Source organism: Tachysurus fulvidraco, chromosome 13, assembly GCF_022655615.1.
Source record: "Tachysurus fulvidraco isolate hzauxx_2018 chromosome 13, HZAU_PFXX_2.0, whole genome shotgun sequence".
Taxonomy (NCBI): domain Eukaryota; kingdom Metazoa; phylum Chordata; class Actinopteri; order Siluriformes; family Bagridae; genus Tachysurus; species Tachysurus fulvidraco.
This window is the reverse complement of record NC_062530.1, coordinates 4,206,411-4,234,205: the sequence shown is the minus strand read 5'-3', so window position 1 is coordinate 4,234,205 and position 27,795 is coordinate 4,206,411. Positions and strand designations below refer to the sequence as shown.

The 27,795-nt window shown below is 38.3% G+C and overlaps 1 protein-coding gene across 11 annotated transcripts in view; it reads left to right on the top strand.

Annotated features, from left to right (window-relative positions):
- Positions 1-6,760: 6,760 nt before the first annotated feature.
- Positions 6,761-27,795, top strand: part of celf6 (CUGBP Elav-like family member 6) — a 142,162-nt gene continuing 121,127 nt past the window's right edge. For 5 of the 11 annotated variants that reach the window (XR_003442499.2, XR_007144765.1, XM_027159305.2 and 2 more), the window contains exons 1-2: positions 6,764-7,074; positions 17,613-17,695. Coding sequence is in view for 9 of the 11 variants with exons in the window: in XM_027159305.2 (XP_027015106.1) it covers positions 6,825-7,074; positions 17,613-17,695 (333 nt within the window). In the remaining 2 variants the exon portion in view is untranslated. Of the gene's footprint in view, positions 7,075-17,612; positions 17,696-27,795 lie in introns of all 11 variants that reach the window. The other 6 variants (XM_027159299.2, XM_027159302.2, XM_027159300.2 and 3 more) reach the window with 3 other exon arrangements.

Genomic DNA, 27,795 nt, shown 5'->3' with positions numbered 1-27,795 from the left:
TGTCAGTGGAAAGGGAGCACCACAGGACACCGCTGTCCAGATATTATTTGGTTCTTAGCACAGCAGTGACACCGACATGATCGTGAGTGTGTGTGAGTGTGTGTGTGTGTGTGTGTGTGTGTGTGTGTGTGGTGCTGGGATGAGTGTGTTTGATGTGATAGATAAATAACCAAAGCTTTTAACAGCATGGATGTTTGCACAATTGTGTTTTCTTGCCTAATATTTGCATTGTTGTCATGACAACAAAAATCACACAACAACACAACATTTCTCCACGATGATTGTGGCATGCAGCAGAGGACAATAGAGCTGTGTGATTTGTTATTTTTTCCCCATTGTGTCAAAAATCAAGAAATAATTAACAGTCTCAGCAATTTCTTTGCCCTTTTGTACTCTGACACATTTCTGCTGTGGTGCTAATCTAGGAAATGGACACGGAGAGAAATGCCAGCTTGCTCCAGGAGACCCACAGGTTGGCAGCCAGAGAGAATTCTGGGATTCATTAGTTGCCAAATACCAGATGACTCATGGCGGTCCCAGTGATCTCTTATTCATTTGTTTTTCATTTATTCAGCTCCTCGCTTTTTGCGGGTTGAATGATTTTTATTAGCTGTTTTTTTTTCTTGGAAAGGTCACTGTGTCACCTATTGAAGCAGAAAATACTGCAATAAAACAAGAAACACCAACATGACGAAGAGTTCTCAAACACGAACAACAAAATAATTTGATTTTGGCCGCAAATTTATCTCTCATGCCAAGGAATCAGATCCGAGTGTGGACGAAATTGGCCAAGAGTGACCTTCGTTCTTCCAAGTCGTTGAAGGTCAAGAGTAACTTTCCTCCTCAGGGATTATAATATATAAATATAAATATAACTATATGTTCATAAAGTCTGAGACTCTATAATAAACTGGAGTACTGAGTACTGTCAGTCCTCTTTGCGGGAGCTTCATGAATACCAATGCCATCTGTTTCTGGCACTCTTTCTCCATCTGTCAGTCATCCTCACCCAGTGACAGCTGCTGGAGAAGGTTAAACCCTCTTTCATTTACCATCAACAAAAAAAATTCAACTTAACAATGTTTAATCCCGCAATGTCGAATAAGTAGATATCTACGGTAGCCACAATACACTCTAAAAATTCGAAAAAAAAAAAAAACTTACTTCTTGTCACTAAAGTATGTAAACCTTGCAGATAGGAACATTTACAAGTGACTTATTAAATGAAACAAACAAACAAACAAACAAACAAACAAACAAACAAATAAATAAATAAATAAATAAATAAATAAATCATATGTTTAAAAAGTCACTGGTGTGTGTCATATGTTGGGATACATATGGAATCAGTAAACAAACAAACAAACAAACAAACAAAATAACTAGAAATTATTTTACACTGACATTTTTAATACACCATTTATTTGAGCACATTCTGTGGCTTTTTTTTTTTGACATTAGGCATCAGTTTCCCCTCGGCAATTTCTTTAATACTTTTCCAATTAAACTATCTGAAAATATCTGAATAAATTCTGTTAATGAAAACGTGAAGGCTTCACTGGAACGTTTGATATGTTGTAATTACACAGCGAGACGACTGGACACCGTCTTCTTTATGAATATAGAGTTCTATAAAGTGCTATCCACCCTCTTCCACATACATCAGCTTGCATTACTGAGATTTGATGAATAGGTAGCGATAACATAAAATGCATGTAGTTTGTGATGTAGAATTTTAATAAGAAGTTTTTTTTGGGAGCCACTGACCTTTCTCTGCCTCTGATTTCCTGTAGATATGATTAAATGTACATTATTATCTAGTGCTTGCTAATATTATGTGCAGCAGCTACGCTAATTCCTCTCTGCTTCTCTTTTTCTACCCATCTCGAGGCATCCAGAGATTGTACCAGGTCCAATTGTGTTCTGTGTCATGAAGATTTTGGATCTTCAGTCAGATGAGCCCAACACTGTGAGGATACTGAGGCATCTAGAGATTGTACTGTACAAGCTCCAGTTGTTTTCCACTTCATGTGGATTTTGAACATTTAAAGAGGATACGCCAACACCATGTGGTCTTAGAGGACAACAACTGCATTATCAATACGAAATTGTCAGACTGTATTTGACAGTAGAAAGGAAATTATTCATAATCACAGTGTCACCCAAATGAGGATGAGGTTTCCTTTTTGAGTCTGCTTCCTCTCAAGGTTTCTTCCTCTTAAATCTAAGGGAGTTTTTCCTCACCTCAGTCACCTCAGACTTGTTCAGTGGGGATAAATACAAACACATTTAAATATAAATCTAATGTTAATCTTGAACCTTTGTCTAATATTAATCTTTGTATAATAAACTTGTAAACTTGTATTATATTTCTTATGATCTGTAAAGCTGCTTTGATGGAATTTCCATTGTTAAAAGTGCCATAAAATTTTAATTAAATAGAATTCAATTGATTTACACATATTAAAGACTTCCACATATTAACCTCATGTCTAATTGTTCCAAGAATAATTGTGGGCAACAGTAAATCTAAAGTGTCATCTGAAAGTGTCATTACTGCATTCAAGGAGAATGTTATAAGAGCTAATTATGGTCCTGAGTCTGTATCACAAATAGTGTGGTAGGTGACAGAGCGTGGCTTCCCTGGAGGTGGCAGTTTTAGTTTAAGAAGGTTAGATGCATTGAAAAGTAAACTAGTGCAAACAGAAAAAGAAAAAGTTGCCAGCAAAATAACATAAAGTAATGGTAAACTAGACAGCCTTTAATATGTGGAAATCAGAGACAGAGAAAAGATCAGATCTTCACAAATTCCTCACCTAAAATGAATTTTTAATGGTATTCTTAGAATATGGCACAAATAAGGTTTGGAAAGATATAACAGTGAAATGCATCAAATAGACTTGACAGAATTAAAAAACTTGGTGCATCCCAAATCATATAACTACTGTATGCGCTATTCTATGCCATTTTGTAGTATAAATTTGTTATATATATGTATAAATTGAATTTAAACAGTGTTTGCAATAAAGATTCCCAGAAGAACAAGAAGTTGCACTTCAAATACCAAGATCAGGCATTTATTCAACTGAAAAAATAAAAAAGAAGAGTGGGATATTAGACACTTCATGCACTCAAGCATCGCAGATTGGCGTATCTAGCAGAAAAGGGTCACGGTTACAAAAGAAAGAATATCAAGAAGCCTGATGACACACTGGTGGACAAGACATCTTAAATATGCTTTTTAAATGAGCTCACAGTGTGTAAATAATTTTTTACAATTTTAAAATTCCACTGTATTCTGCTAAACCTACTAATCACAGTAGTATTCATGCACTATATGCTATTGTACATAGTGCACAGTGTAAGTACATAGTGTGTAGCATGATTTATGTTAAATGAAATTGATTTGAATTTGAATTCTTTTGAACTTTTTACTAAAATCAGGAAATTAAATGGATGGTGCATAAAAGGGTTAAGATACATACACTGTATTGTACTAAAAGGTGAACCCTCGAGGGTACCCTTCCAATAACAGAGAAAAGTACAGTTTAGTGTACTTTAGTGTAGTGCAGAAACATGCTTATTAATATTCTAGATGTACAAATGCATGCCTCAGTCACTGTTGCATGCAGTCACACTGAATAAACCTGAATGAAGCTGTTAGAAACAATAGTCTGTGCTTCGTTCTGACTCGGATTTGGAGTCTCTCAGTGGGTTCCACCTCCAGCTGCCAACGTTTTGCCTGAGTACTCTCTCCTCTCAGCTCTTCCAGCTGTGCAGGTGTTTTTTTTTCTTTTTTTTTTTTTCTTTACGCCAAGCCCATCATCTTCTCAAAGCATTTCTCTCTCTCTTGCTGTCTTGCAACAAAAGGTAAGCATGAGGCAACACGAGACTGGATAGCGTGTGGTAGCAGCGTCCCCCCTGTGAGATGTTTCGGAAGCCGTCACAGCTGCGAGGACGCCTGCTGCGAAACGACAGAGCGAAGGAAACAAAAATAAAAACAAAATAAGGCCAATAAGAATCACTGAGGTGGAATTAGTGATGGCTTTATGGAAATGAATACTAAGAAGCAGCCCGTGGTGCGTACATGCCCCGCTCAGCACATTAACTCAATAGGAGATCTTTAAGAATGATGTAGACTGTTATATTATATATATATAATATGAAATTTTTGAATATGAATATTTAAGAGAGTATAAACATCAACTGGTTTGTCTCCTGGAGAGCTTCATGAGCACATCGCCTGCATAGCTGATGAAGAGAAAGAGAGAATGCATGAAACAATAGCTGCTCTGATCCCATACAGTCTCAAGTGTGTCACTGTGATAGTTCATGTGTGAAAAGTCTGAAATGCACAAATGATTCATTTGACTACATTGTGTAGAATTTAATGAGGCTTTCAAATATGTCCAAATGTATTATTAAGTCAAACAGTAGTATTCTTTTATTATGAGTTATATGTACAGTTTATACAATATCAGATGATGTGTAGGTACAGTGTAGCAGACTAACCAAGTAGAAGCCAAAATATTTATACATTACATTAAGAAAAAGAAAAAAGCTAGTAAGCTACCTGTGTTCAGGCATGAAGAGTCTTTCACTTTCTCTACATCAAACATAGAGATCAGGCCTATATGATCATATGGTGAAAAGTCACTTAGAATGACTACTTCTTTTAGACAGCACTGATACAGTAAGTATTTAATGTTTCTCTAATACTAAACTGAATCACTTAACCTTCAAAGAATTGTTGGGAAATACAGATCTCTATACCTCCCTCATCTATAGTGGATATCTTTTCTATAAGTTTTCCTTTAGTTACTTACTATATTTATTATGTTTGGTTAACAACAACAACAACAACAACAACAACATCATCATCATCATCATCATCATCATCATTATCATTATCATCAACATCATCATCATCATCATCATCATCAACAACAACAACACCAATACTACTACTACTACTACTACTACTACTACTACTACTACTACTACTACTACTACTACTACTACTACTACTACTAATAATAATAATAACAACAACAACAACAACAACAACAATAATAATAATAATAATAATAATAATAATAATAATAATAATAATAATAATAAAGTGACAGATAAATGTGTGGTGAGTGGGAAAGAAAGAAAGAAAGAAAGAAAGAAAGAAAGAAAGAAAGAAAGAAAGAAAGAAAGAAAGAAAGAAAGAAAGAAAGAAAGAAAGAAAGAAAGAAAGAAAGAAAGAAAGACTTTTAATCGGCTAACAGTAATGCTTGAATGAATTCCTGAACTGCTCATTTGCTGCAGCATAGCTGAATTAGTTTGGAGTTGTAAATACAAGGCTAGGTGTTTATGGAGAATGTGAGAGACAAACTATGATGAACAGTAGTTTTGCACAACCAGTTCCAGTGAGTCCACATTGACTTTGATGACCATTACAGCCTTTCTAATTAGTTTGTTCAGTCTGTTGGTGTCTCTACTTACTTATTTACCTTTAAGAAAACAAACAACAAACAAACAAGCAGTCAAATAATTAAACATATGTAGCATTCTGTTGTATACGCTGTCCTTTCTAGTAGACATCCTCAGACTACCTTGTCTAACTGGACTCCAAGATATGTGTATGATTCTTCCATCTCTAAGAATAGCAATAATTATGATACAAATAAGAAAGATTAACCAATGTGCATGATTCCTAATGAATTCAAGCTTGAGTAATTACTTAAGAGGAAAGTAGACCAATAAACATTGACGAGGAACTGCGTGAACGCGCTGCGTTTCAGCACCACGGACAGCAACAAGTGCGCGCGCTGCAGCGCAGTCATGGATCTTAATGCATAGCTGTAACCTCTGGGTTTTATGTGCAAGAATAATGGGTGAAACAAAAAGTCTGTAATTATTAAACCACTGGACAAAACAAACAAAGCAAATAAATAAATAAATAAAAAAGAAAACTCAAATGTGTGATTTTTATATCATTTTTATACCTTTATTATATATTTTCTAGTCGATTATGTTTTTTAATAATAAAACGCTTTATTATTTTGCTTTCAATAGCCTCCCCAATGTGTGTGTGTGTGTGCGTGTGTGTGTGCCTGCGTGTGTGTGTGTGTGTGTGTCTGTCTGTGTGTGTGTGTGTGTGTGTGTGTGTGTGTGTGTGTGTGTGTGTGTGTGTGTGTGTGTGTGTGTGTGTGTGTGTGTCGCCGTTTGCCTCCCCGATGTCCCCGAGCTCCCTTTCCACAAATGTTTGGATTCTCACTCCACCCCGCGGGCCTCCGTTTGCGCTGCCCTGCTATTGGCTGATCCGGACTTCATATGCAAATTTCAGGCGGGGTCTAGACAAGAGCCTCCGAACATGACGTCACGCGGCAGAGTGGCAACTGACACACGGAGAAAAGAAACGGGAGTGAAAACTGGAAACGGGAGTGCGGGATGAAAAGAAAGCAAATAACATAAGAGATAGATAGAGAGAAAGAGAGAGAGAGAGAGGGAGAGAGAGAGGGGGTGAAGAAAAGAAAATCAAAGAGGGAAATAAAGAGAGGCGCGTGCAGTTGGTTTGTGACAGGGTGGTGGGAGAGTGAGAGAGAGAGAGAGAGAGAGAGAGAGAGAGAGAGAGAGAGAGAGAGAGAGAGAGAGGTGGACTGTGTGTATGTGTGTATATAAGAGAGAGGAGGGGGTGAGGGTGACAGGAAGGGAGGGAGGGAGAAAGTGAGAGAGAGTTTGTGTGTGTGAGTGAGTGAGTGAGTGAGAGAGAGAGAGAGAGAGAGAGAGAGAGAGAGAGAGAGAGAGAGAGAGAGAGAGAGAGAGAGAGAAAGATGGCTACAGTGGCGGCGAGCGGAGTGCAGCAAGAGAATGGCTTCAGCACCGCGAACAGCTCCAGCAGAATGAACGGCATTGCAATCGGTCAGAGCCCCATTCCCATGAAGGACCACGACGCCATCAAGCTGTTCGTGGGTCAAATCCCACGCAACCTGGAAGAGAAAGACCTCAAGCCGCTCTTTGAGGAATTCGGCAAGATCTACGAACTCACCGTGCTCAAAGACAGATTCACGGGAATGCATAAAGGTCGGTCAAATTCCGCTTTCATTTTCTGTCCCTTTCTGTCTCTTAACGCGAGGACATTTTGATATGCAGGACACAACGTAAGTGCTTGCAACATTCTAGTGGACGTCTGCTTGTGTGTGAGCGCGTATGCATGCATGCGTGCGTATTTGTGTTCGTCTGTGTGTGTGTGTGGTGTGTGATGTGTACGTGTGTATAGTCGCACGTGTCCATGCATGCTCCCAGCCTTCCCACGTCCACGTGAATAGCAACTACTTCCCCAAAGATTATCTTCAGAACAATAACGCACTGAAGACAGAGCTCCAGTGATATTTATGTAATGAGGAGTATGCCGACATTTCAGTGAGACGACCTGGCATCGAGAGTGGAAGTTTTTTTTAAGGAGGACTCAAAAAGACGTCGGATTTATCTTAATAAATAAATTAAGTAAATAATAAATAAATAAATAAATAAATAAATAAATAAATAAATAAATAAATAAATAAAGCAGACAAGCTATTTTTTTAAGAAAAATATTTGAATTCAAAACATGCTGTGAATGAACACAGCACCACTCATGTCAGGTCAATTCATCTCTATAAAACTGTCTAAATTTACTGACAAAAAAAATTATAATAAAAAGGGAAAATACTTATAAGCAGATTAATACACGCTCTCAGAAACAAAGGAAGCAAACTGTACATGTATCTTGTCATTGCTGTAGTGCCGTCAATGGACTTCTTCCTTCTTCTTTAGTGTCTATGAAAACAATTACAAGCTAATAAGGTACATAATTAGACCATAATAAACACTTTATTTTTAAAAGCTAATTAAAACTTAATTGAAGGTACACCACTGTTTCTCAGGAAAAAGACAAAAGCTGCAAAAGATCACAAGAGCAACAAGGAAAAGTACAGTTAGGTGCGTTATTTCTGAGCGAATAATGACATTCATTTCAATTTCAAAATAAAAACAGCAAAATATAAAAGAATATATGCAAAGCTGGAACTTTTGTTTTTAATTAAAATTAATAAATATGGATTTGTTAAGGGGGCCTGTTTGTGCATATATTTGTTCATGGATTACATTCAGTTAAGTTGCATGACTAATTCATCCATCTTACTATTTATTTATTTATTTATTTATTTATTTATTTATTTATTTATTTATTTATTTATCTATCTATTTATCTATTTATCTATTTATCTATTTATTTATTTATTTATTTGTTTGTTTGTTTGTTTGTTTGTTTGTTTGTTTGTTTGTTTAGTGAGTTTTGCGATTGTGTGTAAGTGTCTCCTGAGGTCTCACAGCTTACTAATGCACAGCCACATGCCTTTGGAATTGAGAAAGAGCAGATTTTACCTCACCATATTACGTCGCTGTGAACAGTGGTGTAATGCCGAAATGCGAAAGGCACTGGTGTGTCACTGAATAGTTACACAGACCCACTGCTAATATCAGAGTCCTCGTTTCGAGCCCTGAAGTTTATCCATGCCTACCTTGTCTGTCTTTCACTGCCACGATCATCAGCTCAGACGTGATTGATTACAAAGACGTTTTAGACTTTAGTCATGTCTGTGTGAGAGTGAGAATGGAGGAGCAAAACAAATCTGCAATGACTGAAGAAAATATGCAACAAATACAGGCCGGTACAATACATATATATATATAATATATTCAACTAAAAAGCTACTAGATGTTTACAGGTACTAGTTCTGTAGAAAGTAAAAAGGAGTGCTCTCCTTCATGCATAGACGACACTCTGTGAGCAACAGTTTGCTGCAGCGTCCTCAGCATCTCAGATGGGGAGAATATCAAGAAGGTTAATACGAGAAAATTTATAGAAAATATTTGGACAAGATTAAAATTTTAGAATTTGAAGGATGAAAATCAAAGTGGTAAGCAAGGCTTACATAAAAGAATTTTAATTTATTAGTATATTCATTAGACAGTAAGTGAACAGACAATTCTCTAAAATGCATTGGAAGCAGGAAAAATGGGCGAACATAAGGATCTGAGTGACTCAGACAAGCCAAATAGATGTCTAGACGACTGGGACAGAGCATTTCTAAAACAGCAGGTCTTGTGGGATGGCATGCAGAGCAATACACAGTGTTTAAAACCTACCAAAAGATGTCCAAGAAGGGTGATTGAGCAACAGGGTCATCGGCACCCAAAGCTCATTAATATGCATGGAGAGTGAAGGCTAGTCCGTCTGGTGGAATCCTACAGAACACTAATTGTGAAAAAGTGAATGTTGGCTATGATAGAAAGGTGTCAGAAGACACAATGCGATACAATTTGCTGTGAATGGAGCTGCATAGTGGTCAGAGTAACCCTACTGACCTCCCGAAAGCCCCTACAATGCTCACGTGAGCATCAGAACTGGACCGTGGTGAAATGGAAGGCAGTGGCCTGGTCTGATGAAACATTTCATGTGGACGGCCAGATGCATGTGCACTGGAAGAAGAAGATAAATCTGTATTACATAATATCTTTATTGTTATAATTCTGAAACATCTAAAGAACTAAAAATTACTTTGCATAATTAATTTCAAGTGATACAAATGTTTTTAATTACAATGTTTATACTGTATAAACCATGATACCTATTTCAGTTAAGTCAAATAATGCCCTTTGGTTTGTAATTATTATAAAACTAGTCATCAAACATTCTGCAGTATAAATAGCAATATTATTTAATTTATAACTAAATCAAAGTGCACCCAAAGCTGTTTATTGTAACACATGATATATAATTGCAATTTCAGCCTTTTCTGTTACTTTCAGCTGTTTGAATGTTCACTGCTCAGGTATTTTTAGCTAGCAGGTGAACATCCCCTGGAATACATCACCTTATTTTAGTGTGTGTGTGTGTGTGTGTGTGTGTGTGTGTGTGTGTGTGTGTGTGTGTGTGTGTGTGTGTGTGTGTGTGTGTGTGTGTGTGTGTGTGTGTGTGTGTGTGTGTGTGTGTGTGTGTGTGTGTGTGTGTGTGCGTGTGCGTGTGCGTGTGTATGTGCACGAGAGGTCCGTCTGCCATGTCTCTAGGAGACAAATCATGGAGACGGCTGCAGTCATCGTTCAAATTTTTACCGGCCACTTCCTGAGCTCACAAAGGTCCTCCACTGTGGGATTGAGCCTGATCTGTGTAATGTTTAATTTTATCATTCATTACTTGTGCCCCAATAGTCTTGTATAAAAGATGTAATTGGTTTTAAATAGCTTTACAAATGGACTCTATTGCATACAAAAGTGCAAAAATGTCAGAGTAAAGATGGTGCTGCTTTAACGAGCCAGGATAGATTACGTGCTAAATAGAAAGACAGCTTTGTGGAGTGTTATTTCCTGCACTACGTTAATTCCACTTGTCTTTTATTAATATTTTTTTGTGATAATTACCAAGGAAAGTATTCGACAGCGCTGACATCATTTAGTTATTTATATGATGTTTAATGAAGTTCCAGAACAGGTGATTTTTTTTGTGCACCGTGACATATTACAGTCATTAAGTTATATCAATGTTTTGTTTGCAGTGTAATCAAAGGGAGAAATGTCTCTCTTTTTTAGAAAGAGTATCTCTCAGGCTTTAGTAGGACAGTATCCCCTTTTTCTTCAGTGGGACAGTATCTCTTTTTCTTCAGTAGGACAGTATCTCTTTTTCTTCAGTAGGACAGTATCTCTTTTTCTTCAGTAGGACAGTATCTCTTTTTCTTCAGTAGGACAGTATCTCTTTTTCTTCAGTAGGACAGTATCTCTTTTTCTTCAGTAGGACAGTATCTCTTTTTCTTCAGTAGGACAGTATCTCTCAGGCTTTAGTGGGACAGTATCTCTTTCTTCAGAGGAAGAGTATCTTAGGTCACACCTCCATAACTGACATAGAGTCACACCTCCATCACTGACATAAGCCTACACCTCCATCACTGACATAGGGTCACACCTCCATCACTGACATACAGGTCACACCTCTATCACTGACATAAGCCTACACCTCCATCACTGACATAGGGTCACACCTCCATCACTGACATACAGGTCACACCTCTATCACTGACATAAGCCTACACCTCCATCACTGACATACAGGTAACACCTCCATCACTGACATTAGGTCACACCTCCATCACTAACATACAGGTCACACCTCCATCACTGACATAAGGTCACACCTCCATCACTGACATACAGGTCACACCTCCATCACTCATATTAAGTCACACCTCCATCACTAACATAAGGCCACACCTCCATTATTGACATAAGGTCACACCTCTATCACTGACATACAGCTCACACCTCCATCACTGACATACAGGCAACACCTCCATCACTGACATACAGATCACACCTCCATCACTAACATAAGGTCACACCTCCATCACTGACATACAGGTCACACCTCCATCACTGACATACAGCTCACACCTCCATCACAGACATACAGGCAACACCTCCATCACTGACATGCAGGTCACACCTCCATCACTGACATACAGCTCACACCTCCATCACAGACATACAGGCAACACCTCCATCACTGACATGCAGGTCACACCTCCATCACTGACATACAGGTCACACCTCCATCACTGACATACAGGCAACACCTCTATCACTGACATACAGGTCACACCTCCATCACTGACATGCAGGTCACACCTCCATCACTGACATACAGGTCACACCTCCATCACTGACATACAGCTCACAAATCCATCATTGACATACACGCCACACCTCCATCACTGACATACAGCTCACACCTCCATCACAGACATACAGATCACACCTCCATCACAGACATACAGGCCACAAATCCATCATTGACATACACGCCACACCTCCATCACTGACATACAGCTCACACCTCCATCACAGACATACAGCTCACACCTCTATCACTGACATACAGATCACACCTCCATCACTGACATTAAGTCAAACCTCCATCACTGACACACAGGCCACACCTCCATCATTGACATACACGCCACACCTCCATCACTGACATACAGCTCACACCTCCATCACTGACATACAGCTCACACCTCCATCACTGACATACAGGTCACACCTCCATCACTGACATACAGCTCACACCTCCATCACTGACATACAGGCAACACCTCCATCACTCACATTAAGTCACATCTCCATCACTGACATACAGGCAACACCTCCATCACTCACATTAAGTCACACCTCCATCACTGACATACAGGCAACACCTCCATCACTCACATTAAGTCATACCTCCATCACTGACATAAGGCCACACTTCCATCACTGACATAAGGCCACACCTCTATCACTGACATAAGGCCACACTTCCATCACTGACATAAGGCCACACCTCTATCACTGACATAAGGCCACACTTCCATTACTGACATTAGGTCACACCTCCATCACTGACATAAGGCCACACCTCTATCACTGACATAAGGCCACACTTTCATTACTGACATTAGGTCACACCTCCATCACTGACATACAGGTCACACCTCTATCACTGACATACAGATCACACCTCCATCACTGACATTAAGTCAAACCTCCATCACTGACATACAGGCCACACCTCCATCATTGACATACACGCCACACCTCCATCACTGACATACAGCTCACACCTCCATCACTGACATACAGGCCACAAATCCATCATTGACATACACGCCACACCTCCATCACTGACATACAGCTCACACCTCCATCACAGACATACAGATCACACCTCCATCACAGACATACAGGCCACAAATCCATCATTGACATACACGCCACACCTCCATCACTGACATACAGCTCACACCTCCATCACAGACATACAGCTCACACCTCTATCACTGACATACAGATCACACCTCCATCACTGACATGAAGTCAAACCTCCATCACTGACACACAGGCCACACCTCCATCATTGACATACACGCCACACCTCCATCACTGACATACAGCTCACACCTCCATCACTGACATACAGGCCACAACTCCATCACTGACATAAGGTTACACCTCCATGACTGACATACAGGTCACACCTCCATCACTGACATGCAGGTCACACCTCCATCATTGACATACAGGCCACAAATCCATCATTGACATACACGCCACACCTCCATCACTGACATACAGGTCACACCTCCATCACTGACATACAGGCCACAACTCCATCACTGACATAAGGTTACACCTCCATGACTGACATACAAGTCACACCTCCATCACTGACATGCAGGTCACACCTCCATCACTGACATACAGGTCACACCTCCATCACTGACATGCAGGTCACACCTCCATCATTGACATACAGGTCACACCTCCATCACATCATTAGATAACAGCATGTATGCATCCATACTTGAAACATAATCCACATCAATTTTTACTTTCAGTGACATAAAATTCTGTTGCCATGTGAACTGGTTTCCAAAATCTGCACAACATGCTAAAAAAAAACAACTTAAACACAATGAACTAGAGCTCAGATAAAAATGACCGGAAAGGAAATAAGCAGTTCACAGTGGACTTTAGCTGATCTCTAAGGTCATTATCTTTAATTAACATGATTATGTTCATGCTCATGCTTAATAATTCTCGTACAGAAACCACACAGATTATTAATTTATGTTTAAAGAATGTAGACAGTCCAAGCTGGCTGACAAAATCTCATATTTGCAGACGTAAATTCATTATAATTCTTATGAAAAAAAAATGTAAAGGTTAAGGTTAAGGTTAGGGGTTGGGGCTCGCAGTTTTACATTAACCACATCAGTTCAGATTCATCTAAATTATAATGTCCTGTTAATCCAGCAGATAGAAGTATCACTGAAATATGCTTTTAACACAGGACAATAATTGAGAATGATTATTATGTCCTTGGAAATGTAATACTAAAAATATTTAATTCTGTTCTGGGATCAGTTGTAAAATAGTCTATACTAAATATAAGGGAATGTGACATAATAATTTCACTACTAGATTTGGGGTGTGGCACGTTTGTGTATCAGGAATTTATACCGAGAGTCTCGAACAAGGACAGACATATCTTAACTCTGAAAACTACAGCCTCATCATCATCATCATCATCATCATCATCATCATCATCATCATCATCATCATCATCATCATCATCATCATCATCATCATCAATCGCATGATAACCATAGAAACAAAACAACACAAACATTTATCGGGTCTCTTTTATTCTGTAATGACTTTTAAATGATTTCTGGAAATAAAGCTTTGACATTGCTGATAAAAATGCCTGAAATATGTTGGTCTGAGGCACCAGGAGCATCAGCGTGAATGATGACACTGTATGAAACCACTAAAAGTGAGAGGAATTTATTCGACGTTGGCTTGTCCACAGGGACAGACGGGATGAGAGCAACCTGTTTTGAGTGGCCGCCAATTTAAAAAAAATAAAAACAAAGAAATAAAAATAAAAATTGTCTATTTGAGATCCACTTAAAAATTTCGCTCGATCGTCTCCTACGCCGTCAGCCACATACGAAGCCTCTCGAATTCATTTACTTTGAGTTTATGTTGTCAATAATATTCATAAGCCACAAAACCACACTATTCTTTTAACAGGAAAATATTAAAAAAAAACATTTCTTTCTCTGCTTCTCAATTCTTCCAGATTATCATGATGATTATCATGTAGCTCAAGGGATTATCATGATTCTCACTCCAATCTGCATCAATGGGATTTTTTTTTTTGCTTTCCAAAATAAAAATTTCTAATGAGGCGTCATTAGAATGGATCACGATTGCAGCTCTGTTTTTATATATATATATATATATATATATATATATATATATATATATATATATATATATATAAATAGAAATTGAAATGTTGGATTTTTTTCCACCTTTGCCATTTTATTTTCCTATTTACATTTATTTAACCAGAGAGCATGAACATGAGCCCTGATTAAATAACTCACTTCTGTTCATATTCCCTGAACATTTTTAAAACTTTGAGTCAGACATTATAAAATACTTACCCAGATCTGCATTTGTTCCACCTCATCATAGCAAACTGGCTTTTTTTATGTAATTATGTAGCTCTGGAATATCTCTGTATTAGGTTAGGTTGTTATTGTGTGCTCACAGAGAGATCAGGGATACTTGCTTGCATTGATAGAAGCAACTTGAATGCTCTGATGGACATTTATGTTTCATGGAGATAAAATGTATTCCGAGCTGTAAACTTTGGAAGTCCAAAGGTTGAATCAATATTTATTTAGTGTCATGTGGCATGATCTAATGGATGCAAACACTTTAATAACCAAAGAAGTCACAAAAATAGGGACATGCAAAAGTATTGGAACAGTCGAGAAAAAAACATGAGAAATTAGGGATAGGCAAAAGTATGGGGGGGGGGGGGGGACAACACCACAAGGAACAGCGAAATCATTAGAACAGTCAAAAAAAAATCAGACCAAAAAATAAAAAAAATGCATGGACAAATTCATTGGAACATGAAAAAAAAGGAACAGAAAAAAATGGGGAAAGGGAACAGGCAAAAGTATCAGAACAGTATTGGAAAAAAGGGAACAGACAAAAGAGGCAAAAGTATCAGAAAAGTTATAAAATTGGGAACGAACTAAAGTATCAGAGCAGTATTAAAACAATCTGATGTGCTCAAATGTGATGAAAATGTGCCGAGGATTTAAAGAAGAAGCTGACTGAGCACTCATCTACAGCCTCACTGTAATATGTGCACTTCTTTCTTATATCCATAAAACCTTTGCTTCTTTAAGATCTTAGAAATGTGGACTTCGATCGGCTAAGACGATTAATAAATAAACAAATCGTTTCTGGTTTACTGTGTTTAATATTTACCTCAGATGGCATTCTATGACATTTTGATGTCAATCTGAAAGAGAAGCAGTGGTCCTGCATTTAAGACAGATCTTCACTTTAGCCTGATGAAACATGCAAGAGATTTTATTTTTCCCGCAATCAAACTTGGAATTCGGACATTTTTAACTCAAGCTACAAAGTGGGATAAAAAACACAGACAGAAACTATTCAGTAAAATGTAGTTAGAAATAAGTGCTGCACTTGTTTACAGTTTGTGCTTTAAGCAGCCATATTGATTTGATGTCATCTGTTGACCTTGTCACCGTGAAGACTGTCTCTCGTTCCCCAGCAGGAAGTCCAGGCTAATCGGGAGTTTTGTTTGGTCAGAAATTATAAGTTGCGAGTTTTGAATGTTGATGTGCACAGTTCGTGTATTAAATCCTGACTACACACACACACACACACACACACACACACACACACACACACACACACACACACACACACACACACACACACACACACACACACACACACACACGTAACTCAACTCTAATACAGCCTGCAGTCACTGAAGGCACTATTACAGCTAGTTCAGGACTAAATGGTGATTTGGGGGCTTGTGTTCCTCTGGGAAAGCCTTACATCACTGTGGGAATAACACCAAGCTTTAAAGTGAAGAATAATACCGAAATGGTATAGTGCAGGTCATAGTGTAGCATCTCTCTGCTTCCTGTGAGTACAAAAAAGATCGTCATTTCCTGGTCAGCTTATCACACCCCCTTTTCAATTACAAACCAGTGAACAGTTTATTCTCCAGTTACTACATTAAAGAAAAAGCAAACTGAGTATCAGGAGTGGAAGTAAACATCTCTGGTGATAAAATCTAAATATCTCCTGCTCACTGTATCACAGCAGAATGTAACATAGCATGTGTCAGTGACTTATACGAGACTTTTATCCTCAACAATTATAACATTTAACATTGATCATCTAGCTCTGATTATGTATGTAAGTGTGTGATGTCAGTTTATAGTTCTGTGTTCATAAAGTATAAAATTCTGTATCTTTTTATTTCAGTGTGAATGCATTTAAAATTATTCTAATAATAGAAATATTATTGATAATATTTCTGCTGTCAATGAATGGTGATATTGTTCTTCTTCTTCTTCTTCTTCTTCTTCTTCTTCTTCTTATTATTATTATTATTATTATTATTATTATTATTATTATTATTATTATTATTATTATTATTATTATTATATTGTTGTTATACAACAAAAAACAAACACTAGATAAAACAAATAAACAAACTAAATATTTCAAATGACCAATCCAGAAAAAAACAAGCAAACAAACATTTTTTTAAAAAACATTTTTTAAAAAATTAAAAAAAGATTAAATAACAAAAAAGAAAAAAAGAATAAACAAACTGAATATTTTAAAAGTGAAACAAACAAATAAATAAATTTAAATAAATAAATAAATAAATAAATAAATAAATAAATAAATAAGAAACCTTAGTAGACATTCTTAACAGTAAACAAAAACAAACTAACAAATGAACAACAATAACAAACAACAAACAACAAAAAACAAATAAATCTCTTTTTCTCCACTCTTTTTGATTTTTGATTTTTTTTTTTTTTTGCTGAAAGCTTTTGACCATTTCAGATTGACACCTTCACTGACTTGGCATCTGATCGTGTGTTTGTATTTGTGTGTGTTTACAGGATGTGCCTTTCTAACTTACTGTGCCAGGGAGTCTGCACTGAAGGCCCAGAGTGCTCTCCATGAGCAGAAGACTCTGCCTGGGGTATGTTCCCTCTCTTTTCTTATCTCTCTCTCTCTCTTTCTCTCTCACGCTCTCTCTCTCCTGCCTCCTGGGCTGCTGAGTCCTCGACTGAACCCATAATCTAACCAATACAAATCATGTCAATCGAAGTCCTGTGTTTCTGGAGCTGATTGGCCGTGTGCCATGCCTGCTCAATCTCGATGCTGTCTGATCTTGCTATTCTCCTTAATGATGCTCCATGAGGCTTCTCCTGGTCCTTACGTGGGTGTGGAGGAGTAACGCTACCAATACACAGCTCCAATACACAGCATTTCACAACCCACTCTATTTGATCTTAGATGTTGTCAGAAGCAATCCTCATCTTTAGAATGCACTTTAAAGCTGAGGTTTTCGGACACCCTTCTGGGCTTTTACAGAGGATGCTGTAGGTTCTAATCTCCAATGTATTTCTTCGCTCTTCATAGAGATTTGATATTGCCTTGTGCCGTATTCATCCCAATACAATTCTTACCTACAGACACTTTCTGGATATGTTCAGTATCATAAACAACAAGTTTACCACATTTGATATGCAATGTAGGTTATAACCTGTTATACCACAGCAAGGTATAATTCTCAAATCTGATTGGTCAGAAGGTGTGGGTTAAGTTTGCATAACTGAAGCTCAGACTTTAGCATTATATTAATTATATAGCTTTATATTGATGCACTGTTTCTAACAGATTATTGTTGCTATAGGAACAGCTCAGACACAGAGACTTGTACAGTACAGCAGACATAATCTAAATAGGATTGCAGACTGGAAGGTCAGTTTGAAACATGGCACAGTTTGTTGGAAAACTTGGTAGTGTGAATGCTGTCATGTGGTACTGAACCTGAGACGACGTGGAGGAGGTGTGGGGGGTTGAACCTGCACTCGTACTGTGTCTGCACTAGATCATGCTTGTGTGTTTTATCTGATGATGTCATCATTTGTATACACAAGTCGTGGCCTAATGGTTAGAGAGTTTGACTCCTAACCCTTAGGTTGTGGGTTCGAGTCCTGGGCCGGCAATACCACGACTGAGGTGCCCTTGAGCAACACCCCAACTGTTCCCCGGGCGCCGCAGCATAAATGGCTGCCCACTGCTCCGGGTGTGTGTGTTCACTGCTGTGTGTGCACTTTGGATGAGTTTAAATGCAGAGAATGAATTCTGAGTATGGGTAACTGTACTTAGCTGTATGTCACGTCATGTCACGACACGTCACGTCACAACCGTGAGTATCAGAAGAGGTGAACTGACTACGATATCTTACTGTGCATAAAAAAAGAAGATTGGCAAAAGTGATTCAGGTTTTGGGTTGAGGATATGGGTTCAAGCCCCAGCACTGTCAAGATGACCTTGCCTATCTTATGACCTATCTCTAATCCAGGGTTCGACAGAATCAAGTGAGTCAAGTGAAATCAGAACAACAATCGTACTCACAGCTAATTGAGCTAGCTAGTATTATGTGTGTGTTGGAGTGAATCAGCACGTCTGTCTAAGTTTCTAGAGCAGGTGTCAATCAAACACGCCGCTCTTTAGCGTTCTGTGCTACCCCGCTCAACCCTGAAACTCCTCTTATTCCTTTCATTTCTCATTTAGTTTCAAATGTCACTTGTTATTGCCTTCCTGTTCCCCTTCCTGCAGGATAATTGCTGTCATGACCTATTCTTGCCATACTACAGCCACAGCTAATTGCTAAGCTAACGGACACGTTTAACGGCTGAGCTTCATCCAGGTTCTGAACAGGTTCACGAGCAGACTTTCTGCCTTGTGCAGCGTGAGATGACGTGTTGCGTGGGTTTGGAGATGATATGATTGTGAGGGATTTTTTCTTTTTTATTTTGCTGTTAGAAATTTCACAGCCCAGAAAGAGCATGCATGTGTGTGTTATTAGGAAAAAAGACAGGTACAGAATGAGGCCATTTATTATCATTATGTTCTTCGTTTCCTTTCCCGTTCCTTCCCAATCTCTCTTTCTATCTGTCGTATGCACATTGTCCTTTGTGCGGTGTAAAGATCTATCCGCTGTCAGTTTTGCCAAATGATTTTTTTTTAGAATGCGTAATTGCTTGCATCCAGCATCCGACCAACACACGATGATGATGAAGTCATGCACTTTCATTACGCTGCTTTTCAATAGAAAAATGCAGTGTACTGTTGCCTCACACATGACTGTTACACTTCCAGATGCTGCACATCTGTTTTCTTCACAGGGACTGACAGGGTCAGGGCACCACTTCTCTTCCAACTCTATCTATCTATCTATCTATCTATCTATCTATCTATCTATCTATCTATCTATCTATCTATCTATCTATCTATCTATCTATCTATCTATCTATCTATCTATCTATCTATCTATCTATCTATGTTTATTTCTTTATTTGTAAATTGTAAACCAGAGCAGCATTTTCTTCTATTCTAAATGTATAAGGAACGCAAAAAAGTGCATTTCTCCATAAAACAAAAAAAATTACTCCTTATATATGAGATTAAAAATACTGGAAGTGTTTTTCTTTGAAAAAGTAAAAAGTATAAGAGATGCAGACCTTTTAAATAGTATTCCTTTATTTAATTGTAGATACGTTCTAAAATAGTGGTAATTTTTTCTTTCAAAATGTGTGTGTGTGTGTGTTGGGTAAAGTTGAGGATCTGGGCTCTCTCTCTCTCTGAGTGTGTGTGTGTGTGTGTGTGTGTGTGTGTGTGTGTGTGTGTGTGTGTGTGTGTGTGTGTGTGTGTGTGTGTGTGTGTGTGTGTGTGTTTGTATGCAGTGAAAGTGTGGAAGGATAGAAAACAACAGCACTGTCTTCAGAAAAGCTCAATCAAATCTAGCAACCAGACTCATCAAACAGACAAGTTAATCACACACAAGTGAACACACACACACACACACACACACACACACACACACACACACACACACACACACACACACACACACACACACACACACACACACACACACACACACACACATACACACACACACACACACACACAAACACACACACACACACTATTTCCTTTGCTCATTCTCTCTATACTCATAGAGACACACACTCACGTAGACATGCTTTCAGACAGTTGCGAGGTTAAGAGCTGAGACTTAAGCAAGAAAGATGCCCTGCATATCGATGAGTCATTCTAAAGTGTCGAGCAAAGGACAAATATAATTACACACACACACACCACAGACACACACACCACCTACATACCCACACACGCATAGACACACAGGCTCTCTGAAACAGTGGAACACAGGAGGGTCAGCCTCTTCATCAGCACGCTGAAAGGATTAACCATGCTACGCTCAGCTTATCAGCGCTCACTTTTAAGGGAGTGACCTTGCTGCTGTTTTTGTCCTCATTAAAAGAGAAAGAGAAAGAGAGAGTGTGTAAGAGAAAGAGAGAGAGAGAGAGACAGTGTAAGAGGAAGAGAGAGAGGGGGGGGGAGAAAGAGAGAAAGAGCTGAGCTGATCACATCAACTCTGTGGATTCGGTGATGACAAAAGTGTGTGTGATGTATAAACCTTGTGAAAACATTGTCATATTTTGGTGTTCCACTATGTTGAGCATCTAGATAGTGTGTGTGTGTGTGTGTGTGTGTCCGTGTGTCTGCGTGTGTGTGTGTGTGTGTATGTGTGTGTGTGTAAAATGATCTTACACAAAAGACTAGAATGAAGGGATATGAGAGGATGCTGTCGGAAATAGCACCAAGACATTATAACACGTGTGCGCGCACACACACACACACACACACACACACACACACACACACACACACACACACACACACACACACACACACACACACACACACACACACACATTCAGTGAAGAAATCACACTTTACATCTGGCATATAACCCAGCTGCTGCGTGTGTATGAGAGGGAACAAAAGGAAAGCAGCAGGAAGAGAGAGAAAGGAAGACATGAGAATAGAAAGAAAAGCTGAACTTATTTTCACAGAGTGAATCTTTACAGTCTCACTGCTCCACTTAGTTCCTCATGCACTTATTTATCGCACGATATGATTTGCTGTCGTTCTCTGGGGTCGTTTTAGTCACTCCAACTGACCCATCGAATGTCTTTTGCACTGTAAAGCTGTTTTTTTCTTTCTGTTTTTCTGTCATGATAAAAACATCCCTTATTTTTTGTTCTAAAAATTACCAATGAATTATTATTAATAAATAGATACTCTAGATATATTAGAACTGTACACAGAAAGGGGTGGAGACTATATAAGAGGTGTGGCTAGGAAACAATCAAATCATCTCATTTCAGCTCTTCTTTAAAAACTCAATGTAGTAAAAAAAAAAATTAAGTCACAGCTTCAAACACACACGCTGGCAGAAACACTGATGCATGTGACACACAAAATTCTAAACAATTCAGGAGTTTCTGAGTCATCATCTGATGGAAAACGCCTGGAAACTAAGCCGTCGTGACGCTTTAAGTCGATGACAAGTGTCCAGACTTTTCGATTAAAATCTCAGAGAGTTCAGGATTAGGCAAAAATCCTGTGTGAGCTATAAATATGTTAGCAGCCTTAGGCTCACTTTGAGGAAGGTCTTTGTTCATGTGAGCTTGTTGTCAGATGGTCAGGCTGATTCATGTATGACGAATGTGTAGTGATTGTGTTTATACCGCAGAGTGATTCGGTTCTTCAATCCGATTGGACGGAAAATTTCCCAGCTCAGGACAGAAGATCTTACGCTTGAGAGAGAGAGAGAGAGAGAGAGAGAGAGAGAGAGAGAGAGAGAGAGAGAGATGGGTAGAGCTGAGAATCTGGGCTTTGGTTGTGTGTATGTTTATGTGTGTCTGTTTATATGTGGCTAGTAGAATTAATGATTTGGACTCAATTGTGTGTATGTGTGTGTGTGTATATGTGTGTATATACAGTGACAGCTGATTATTTGGCCTCTGTTTCTGTTTCTGTATATGTGTGTGTGTGTGTGTGTGTGTGTGTGTGTGTGTGTGTGTGTGTGTGTGTGTGTGTGTGTGTGTGTGTGTGTGTGTGTGTGCGTATGGCTGGTAGAACTAATTATTTGGACAACATTGTGTGTGTATGTTTTTGAGTGTATATGTGTGTATATACAGTGAGCACAGCTGTTATTTGGCCTCTGTTTGTGTGTGTGTGTGTGTGTGTGTGTGTGTGTGTGTGTGTGTGTGTGTGTGTGTGTGTGTGTGTGTAGACACTGGTAGAGCTGATGATCTGGATGATCTGGACTCCGTTGTGTGTGTATATATGTGTGTGAATGTGTGTGTATGGCCGTTAGAACTGATGATTTGGACTCCACTGTGTGTACTGTATGTGTGTGAGTGTATATGTGTGTATATACAGTGAGCAGAGTATGTGTATATGTGTGTATATACTGTACAGTGAGCAGAGTATGTGTATATGTGTGTATATACAGTGAGCAGAGTATGTGTATATGTGTGTATATACTGTACAGTGAGCAGAGTATGTGTATATGTGTGTATATACAGTGAGCAGAGTATGTGTATATGTGTGTATATACTGTACAGTGAGCAGAGTATGTGTATATGTGTGTATATACAGTGAGCAGAGTATGTGTATATGTGTGTATATGTGTGTGTATATACAGTGAGAAGAGTATGTGTATATGTGTGTATATACAGTGAGAAGAGTATGTGTATATGTGTGTATATACAGTGAGAAGAGTATGTGTATATGTGTGTATATGGGTGTATATACAGTGAGCAGAGTATGTGTATGTGATGGGTATAGGATCTGGCCTCTCTTTGTGTTTGTGTATCATGCTTCTGTGATGCCTTTTAATTCAGTAAAGCTGCTACTTAATTTGTTTTGTCAGAAGTTTTATTGATTCTATTCATTATATATGACTTTCTGCATGCAATGATGCATCAGCTGTCTGGTGCACATTTAATAACCACAAAAGCAACCTTTTTTTTTTAAATTATTACAAATAATAATAAAAAATAATACAATTTATTTAATTCGTAATTACACTGAGCCAAATGTTTTGTTTTTATTGAAATTAGAAAATCCGCAGACCCAAATATACTAATAGAATTATATCTGAAATGTAATCCTGTCAGTTTTAGATCAAATTGTTAGTGGATTTTCAATATTCCTGTCATGACAATCTGCTTTTAAATTCAATTTCCCTGAATAAACTATGGCTGACAAACATGGCCGCCAAAACTACAACGTTCTGCACAACGTTCTTCTTTGAGCTTAGAAAACATTGTGGAATTAATTCATGCAGCATCTCTAGTTAACGTTAAAGTTAAGGAAGTGGTTACGGAAATACAAGCAAATTGTTTCAGATCATTTAAGCATTTACAATAAAGTATGTTAATTCTGTACACAAAATGATACAATTACAATGATCACAACATCACCTGATGCACAATCTTTGTTCATTTTCTAGAAGTAGAGTTTAAAAAAACATTGCAGTGTTTTGTGTAATTAACAGAACCTGCATCTTGTTCTTGATTAAAGTGATTTGAATGCATCTGAAGTCGTAATTACGACTTCCCGAGTCGTACATATAGGAGAAAAAGAATTGCCCAGTAGAACATGAACACAGTCTTGAGTTATAATCACACATCTGTTGCTAACTACACACACACACACACACACACACACACACACACACACACACACACACACACACACACACACATACACACAAGTCTGACTTTACCACACCGTTTCATTATTCTAAGCTGTTTTTTTTGTATTCGACCTGTTTACTGTTTGCTCATCATCTGTTATTGACCTGTTATTGCATACTTCAGTTGCATTATGATGCATGTAGTCTCATAAATTCATGAGTCTCACAAATGAATGTGTCCATTTGGTAAACAAATCACCAGGTTAGCCTACTTTATTTATTTCTCGCTGTATGTGAGTTTTATCATGCAGAAGACATGCGAATAATTTATCACACAAGTATTTTATCACTCAGAGAAATAAATCCTGCCTGAATAGAGCCATTCATGTTCCACCGAGACTCTATTATTGGCTTAATTCATTTCTATGATGCCAAAATGCATTGATGCCTGAGTCAGAAAAATAATGTGAGTATAAAATACTGGACCAAGCATAGTCGGAAGGACCAAGTTAGAATTCGTGATCCTCATATCATAGGCTGAATCGCCTCATAGCTCGAGAAATGATAGGACTTGGGGAGACCGTTTTCCTGCCCAGCTCCTGTCAGTTTTACAGACTGCACTTGCGGTGAATAAAACCTTAAATTACAGTAATCAAAATTTACACAAGGAGACTGGAAATGACAACCTGAAGCTTATAGTCCTGGTGTCATAACAGAGGGACGGATCTGTGGGCTTATTTTAATGGTGTTCTGCTCATTAGATATAAACTGGTCGTTTTATTGTGTGATATTTTATTTCTTAATCGTTTATTTAGAAGCGTAATCACTCACCGTGTTTTAGTTTTGATATTTTATTTGGTTTTGTTTGATGGTTCGTGTCATCTTTAGTCTCCCAAGTTGATTATTATTTCTTTGATCTTTCATGAATGAAGGCAGAGGAAAGTTTGGGGTCTTAAAAGTGAGTTAAAAACAACGGTCAATTCACAAATACAGATTTATTGACATGTTCAAATACATTCAAGTATACTTTTTTAGAGTATAAAATTAAAATAAGATTATTCCCAAAAAATGCAGCTATTATTACGTTACAAAATGATGCCGTTGGAAAGAGAGGACAGGAAGTGACTATTTAATATCAGTAATTACAGAGCTGTAACACAAACATTTATACAAGTCTGTAAGTCAAATTCCAAGACCACCAAGCTGAAAACTGGGCTCTTGAGGAAAGGCGCTTAACCGTCAACTGTTCAGGTGTAAGTCGCTGTGGATAAGAGAGTCTTCCAGATGCCATGAATGTACGTTTATGTTTTTTTTGTTGTCACAGTAAACACAGAAACTGGAGGTTATATATGTAGCATCATATATATATATATATATATATTATGTAGCATCATATATATATGATGCTACATAATTTACTGCAAATTATGTAGCATAACCATTTTGGCTAATGCTAACACGTGGTACGCTAGCCACAACCTTTAAAAAGTTTAAGATGCTAGCCAGACTCTTGAGGACACTAAAAGGAATACCAATTCACCTAATAGTCATTTACAAGATCAAAGCCACGCTTTTTCCGTGTGAATTAGAGTGCTCGAGTACCCGCTCCTTTACTCCAGTTATTAAAATGACTAACATGCTCATTCCTCCCTCGAACAGGAAAAAAGCCCGGAATGTCTCCCCGAGGAGCTTTCTGTAGATACGCAGCCACTCGATCGTGCTTTTAGTGCATAATGTGGAAATAAAGATAATAATGTATGTTGAGGCAGGAAACAAAGGTCAGAGCACCGCACACTTTCACGCTTCTCGTCATAATCACGACGAGCCGCTCGATCTGAGGAACGATGCTCCGGTGACACTGATCGTCTCCTGAATAAATGGATTTGTGTAGAGTCTCTCAGGGGAGCCGGTCTTAACGGCAACGCCAGGGCTTCGTTGACTTTTTACCGGCACGTGTGACATTATTAAAGCCTTCAAGGACACGCAACAGTGTCTGTAAAGTCCCGTGGTGACGTTCTCTTCATAAAGCCACGCCTGGTTGTATTGTTTTTATGTTCTCGTTTCCATTATTACAGATTAAATACAGAGTTCATCGGTAGACCCGGGTTTTGAATTCTACGCTAATTATCGCTTACTGTCTTTCCAGAAATTTAAGCCGATCTACGAGCGTCGTTCCAGACTTATCAAACTTCAGATTTATGAAGGTTTGTGGAAGCCATACAATGAATTCTTAATTCAGGGTCTGTTAAAAAAGCATGTAAGTTGTTTAAATGTGTGAATATAAAGTGGAACCCAGAAAGGATCAGTTACAGATGTCATATGTAGCGTCAAACAGGATAGCAGTTTGTTTCCCTGCAACAGATTGCTTTATATAGGGAAGGGAAGATAGAGGGATTTTAATGAGGTGTACTTACTGTATGGGATGCTAATATTAAAGTTAGCATGCTAGGAAAGCCTTTTGTGATTAGAATTCAATGTAACATTATGAGTATATTACAGTGTATAAATATATTCACAAGACATAATTGTCAATACAGTGTAGATAAAACTATATAGAAAATGAATACACCTTCAACTGATCACAGTCATATCACTTTATAACAATAGAGATTTTCAGATTAGGGTTATACAGCTTTCTCCTTCGACACCTCTTATATTAAGATCCTAAAGTGGGATAGATCTGTATGGACAGCCCGTGACTCGTGGGATTGCTGTGGATGGGGCTGACTGGAGTCTGTCACGCCGTCTTGGAACTACCGCTGTGTCGATCAGCTTTGTTCTCAGGTCTTCATCAGTGATCATTTGAAGACTTCGGCAGGAAGGAATTAGTGCTGGGTTTGTGGTGATCTAGGAAATTATGCTGATCTGTTAGTTCCTCAGGAGCTCTTGGTTAAACAATTCCACTCGATTACAGTACAAATGCTGTAGAAAGGACATCATTTAATGTATATTGACGTTATTTCCTGGCCAGTGTCACCCAAATGTGTCAGCAAAGAGAAGATGCCTTAGAATGGCTATGGCCTTAGAAGACAATAACCTCCTAAACAATAAACAGCTGTATCTGACTGTAGAAAGGTCATTATTCATAATAACAATATCTGGTGTTTATAACAGTTAATAATCACACCCTTCAGTGTAAGGATGAAGTTCCACCTAAATGTGTATGAGGTTCCCTTCTGAGTCTGGTTCCTCTCAAGGTTTCTTCCTCAGATCATCTCAGGGAGTTTTTCCTCACCACCGTCACCTCAGGCCATAGATAGACAAAGACAAATATCAGACAGGACAAGAGATGGATCAATGCTTGACATTTTAACTGAATCAAAACAAGTTTCGTCCACTTCTTCGTCAAGTAAAAAAATAAAAGAGGAAAAAATAATTCACTTTACCCCGTCATAACATCATGGGTAATTAGTCACAAAGTCACCTTATTCGTGACTACATCCTCTAACCTCTAGTCGTCCTACACTGCAGATCCTACGCCAATCAACCCC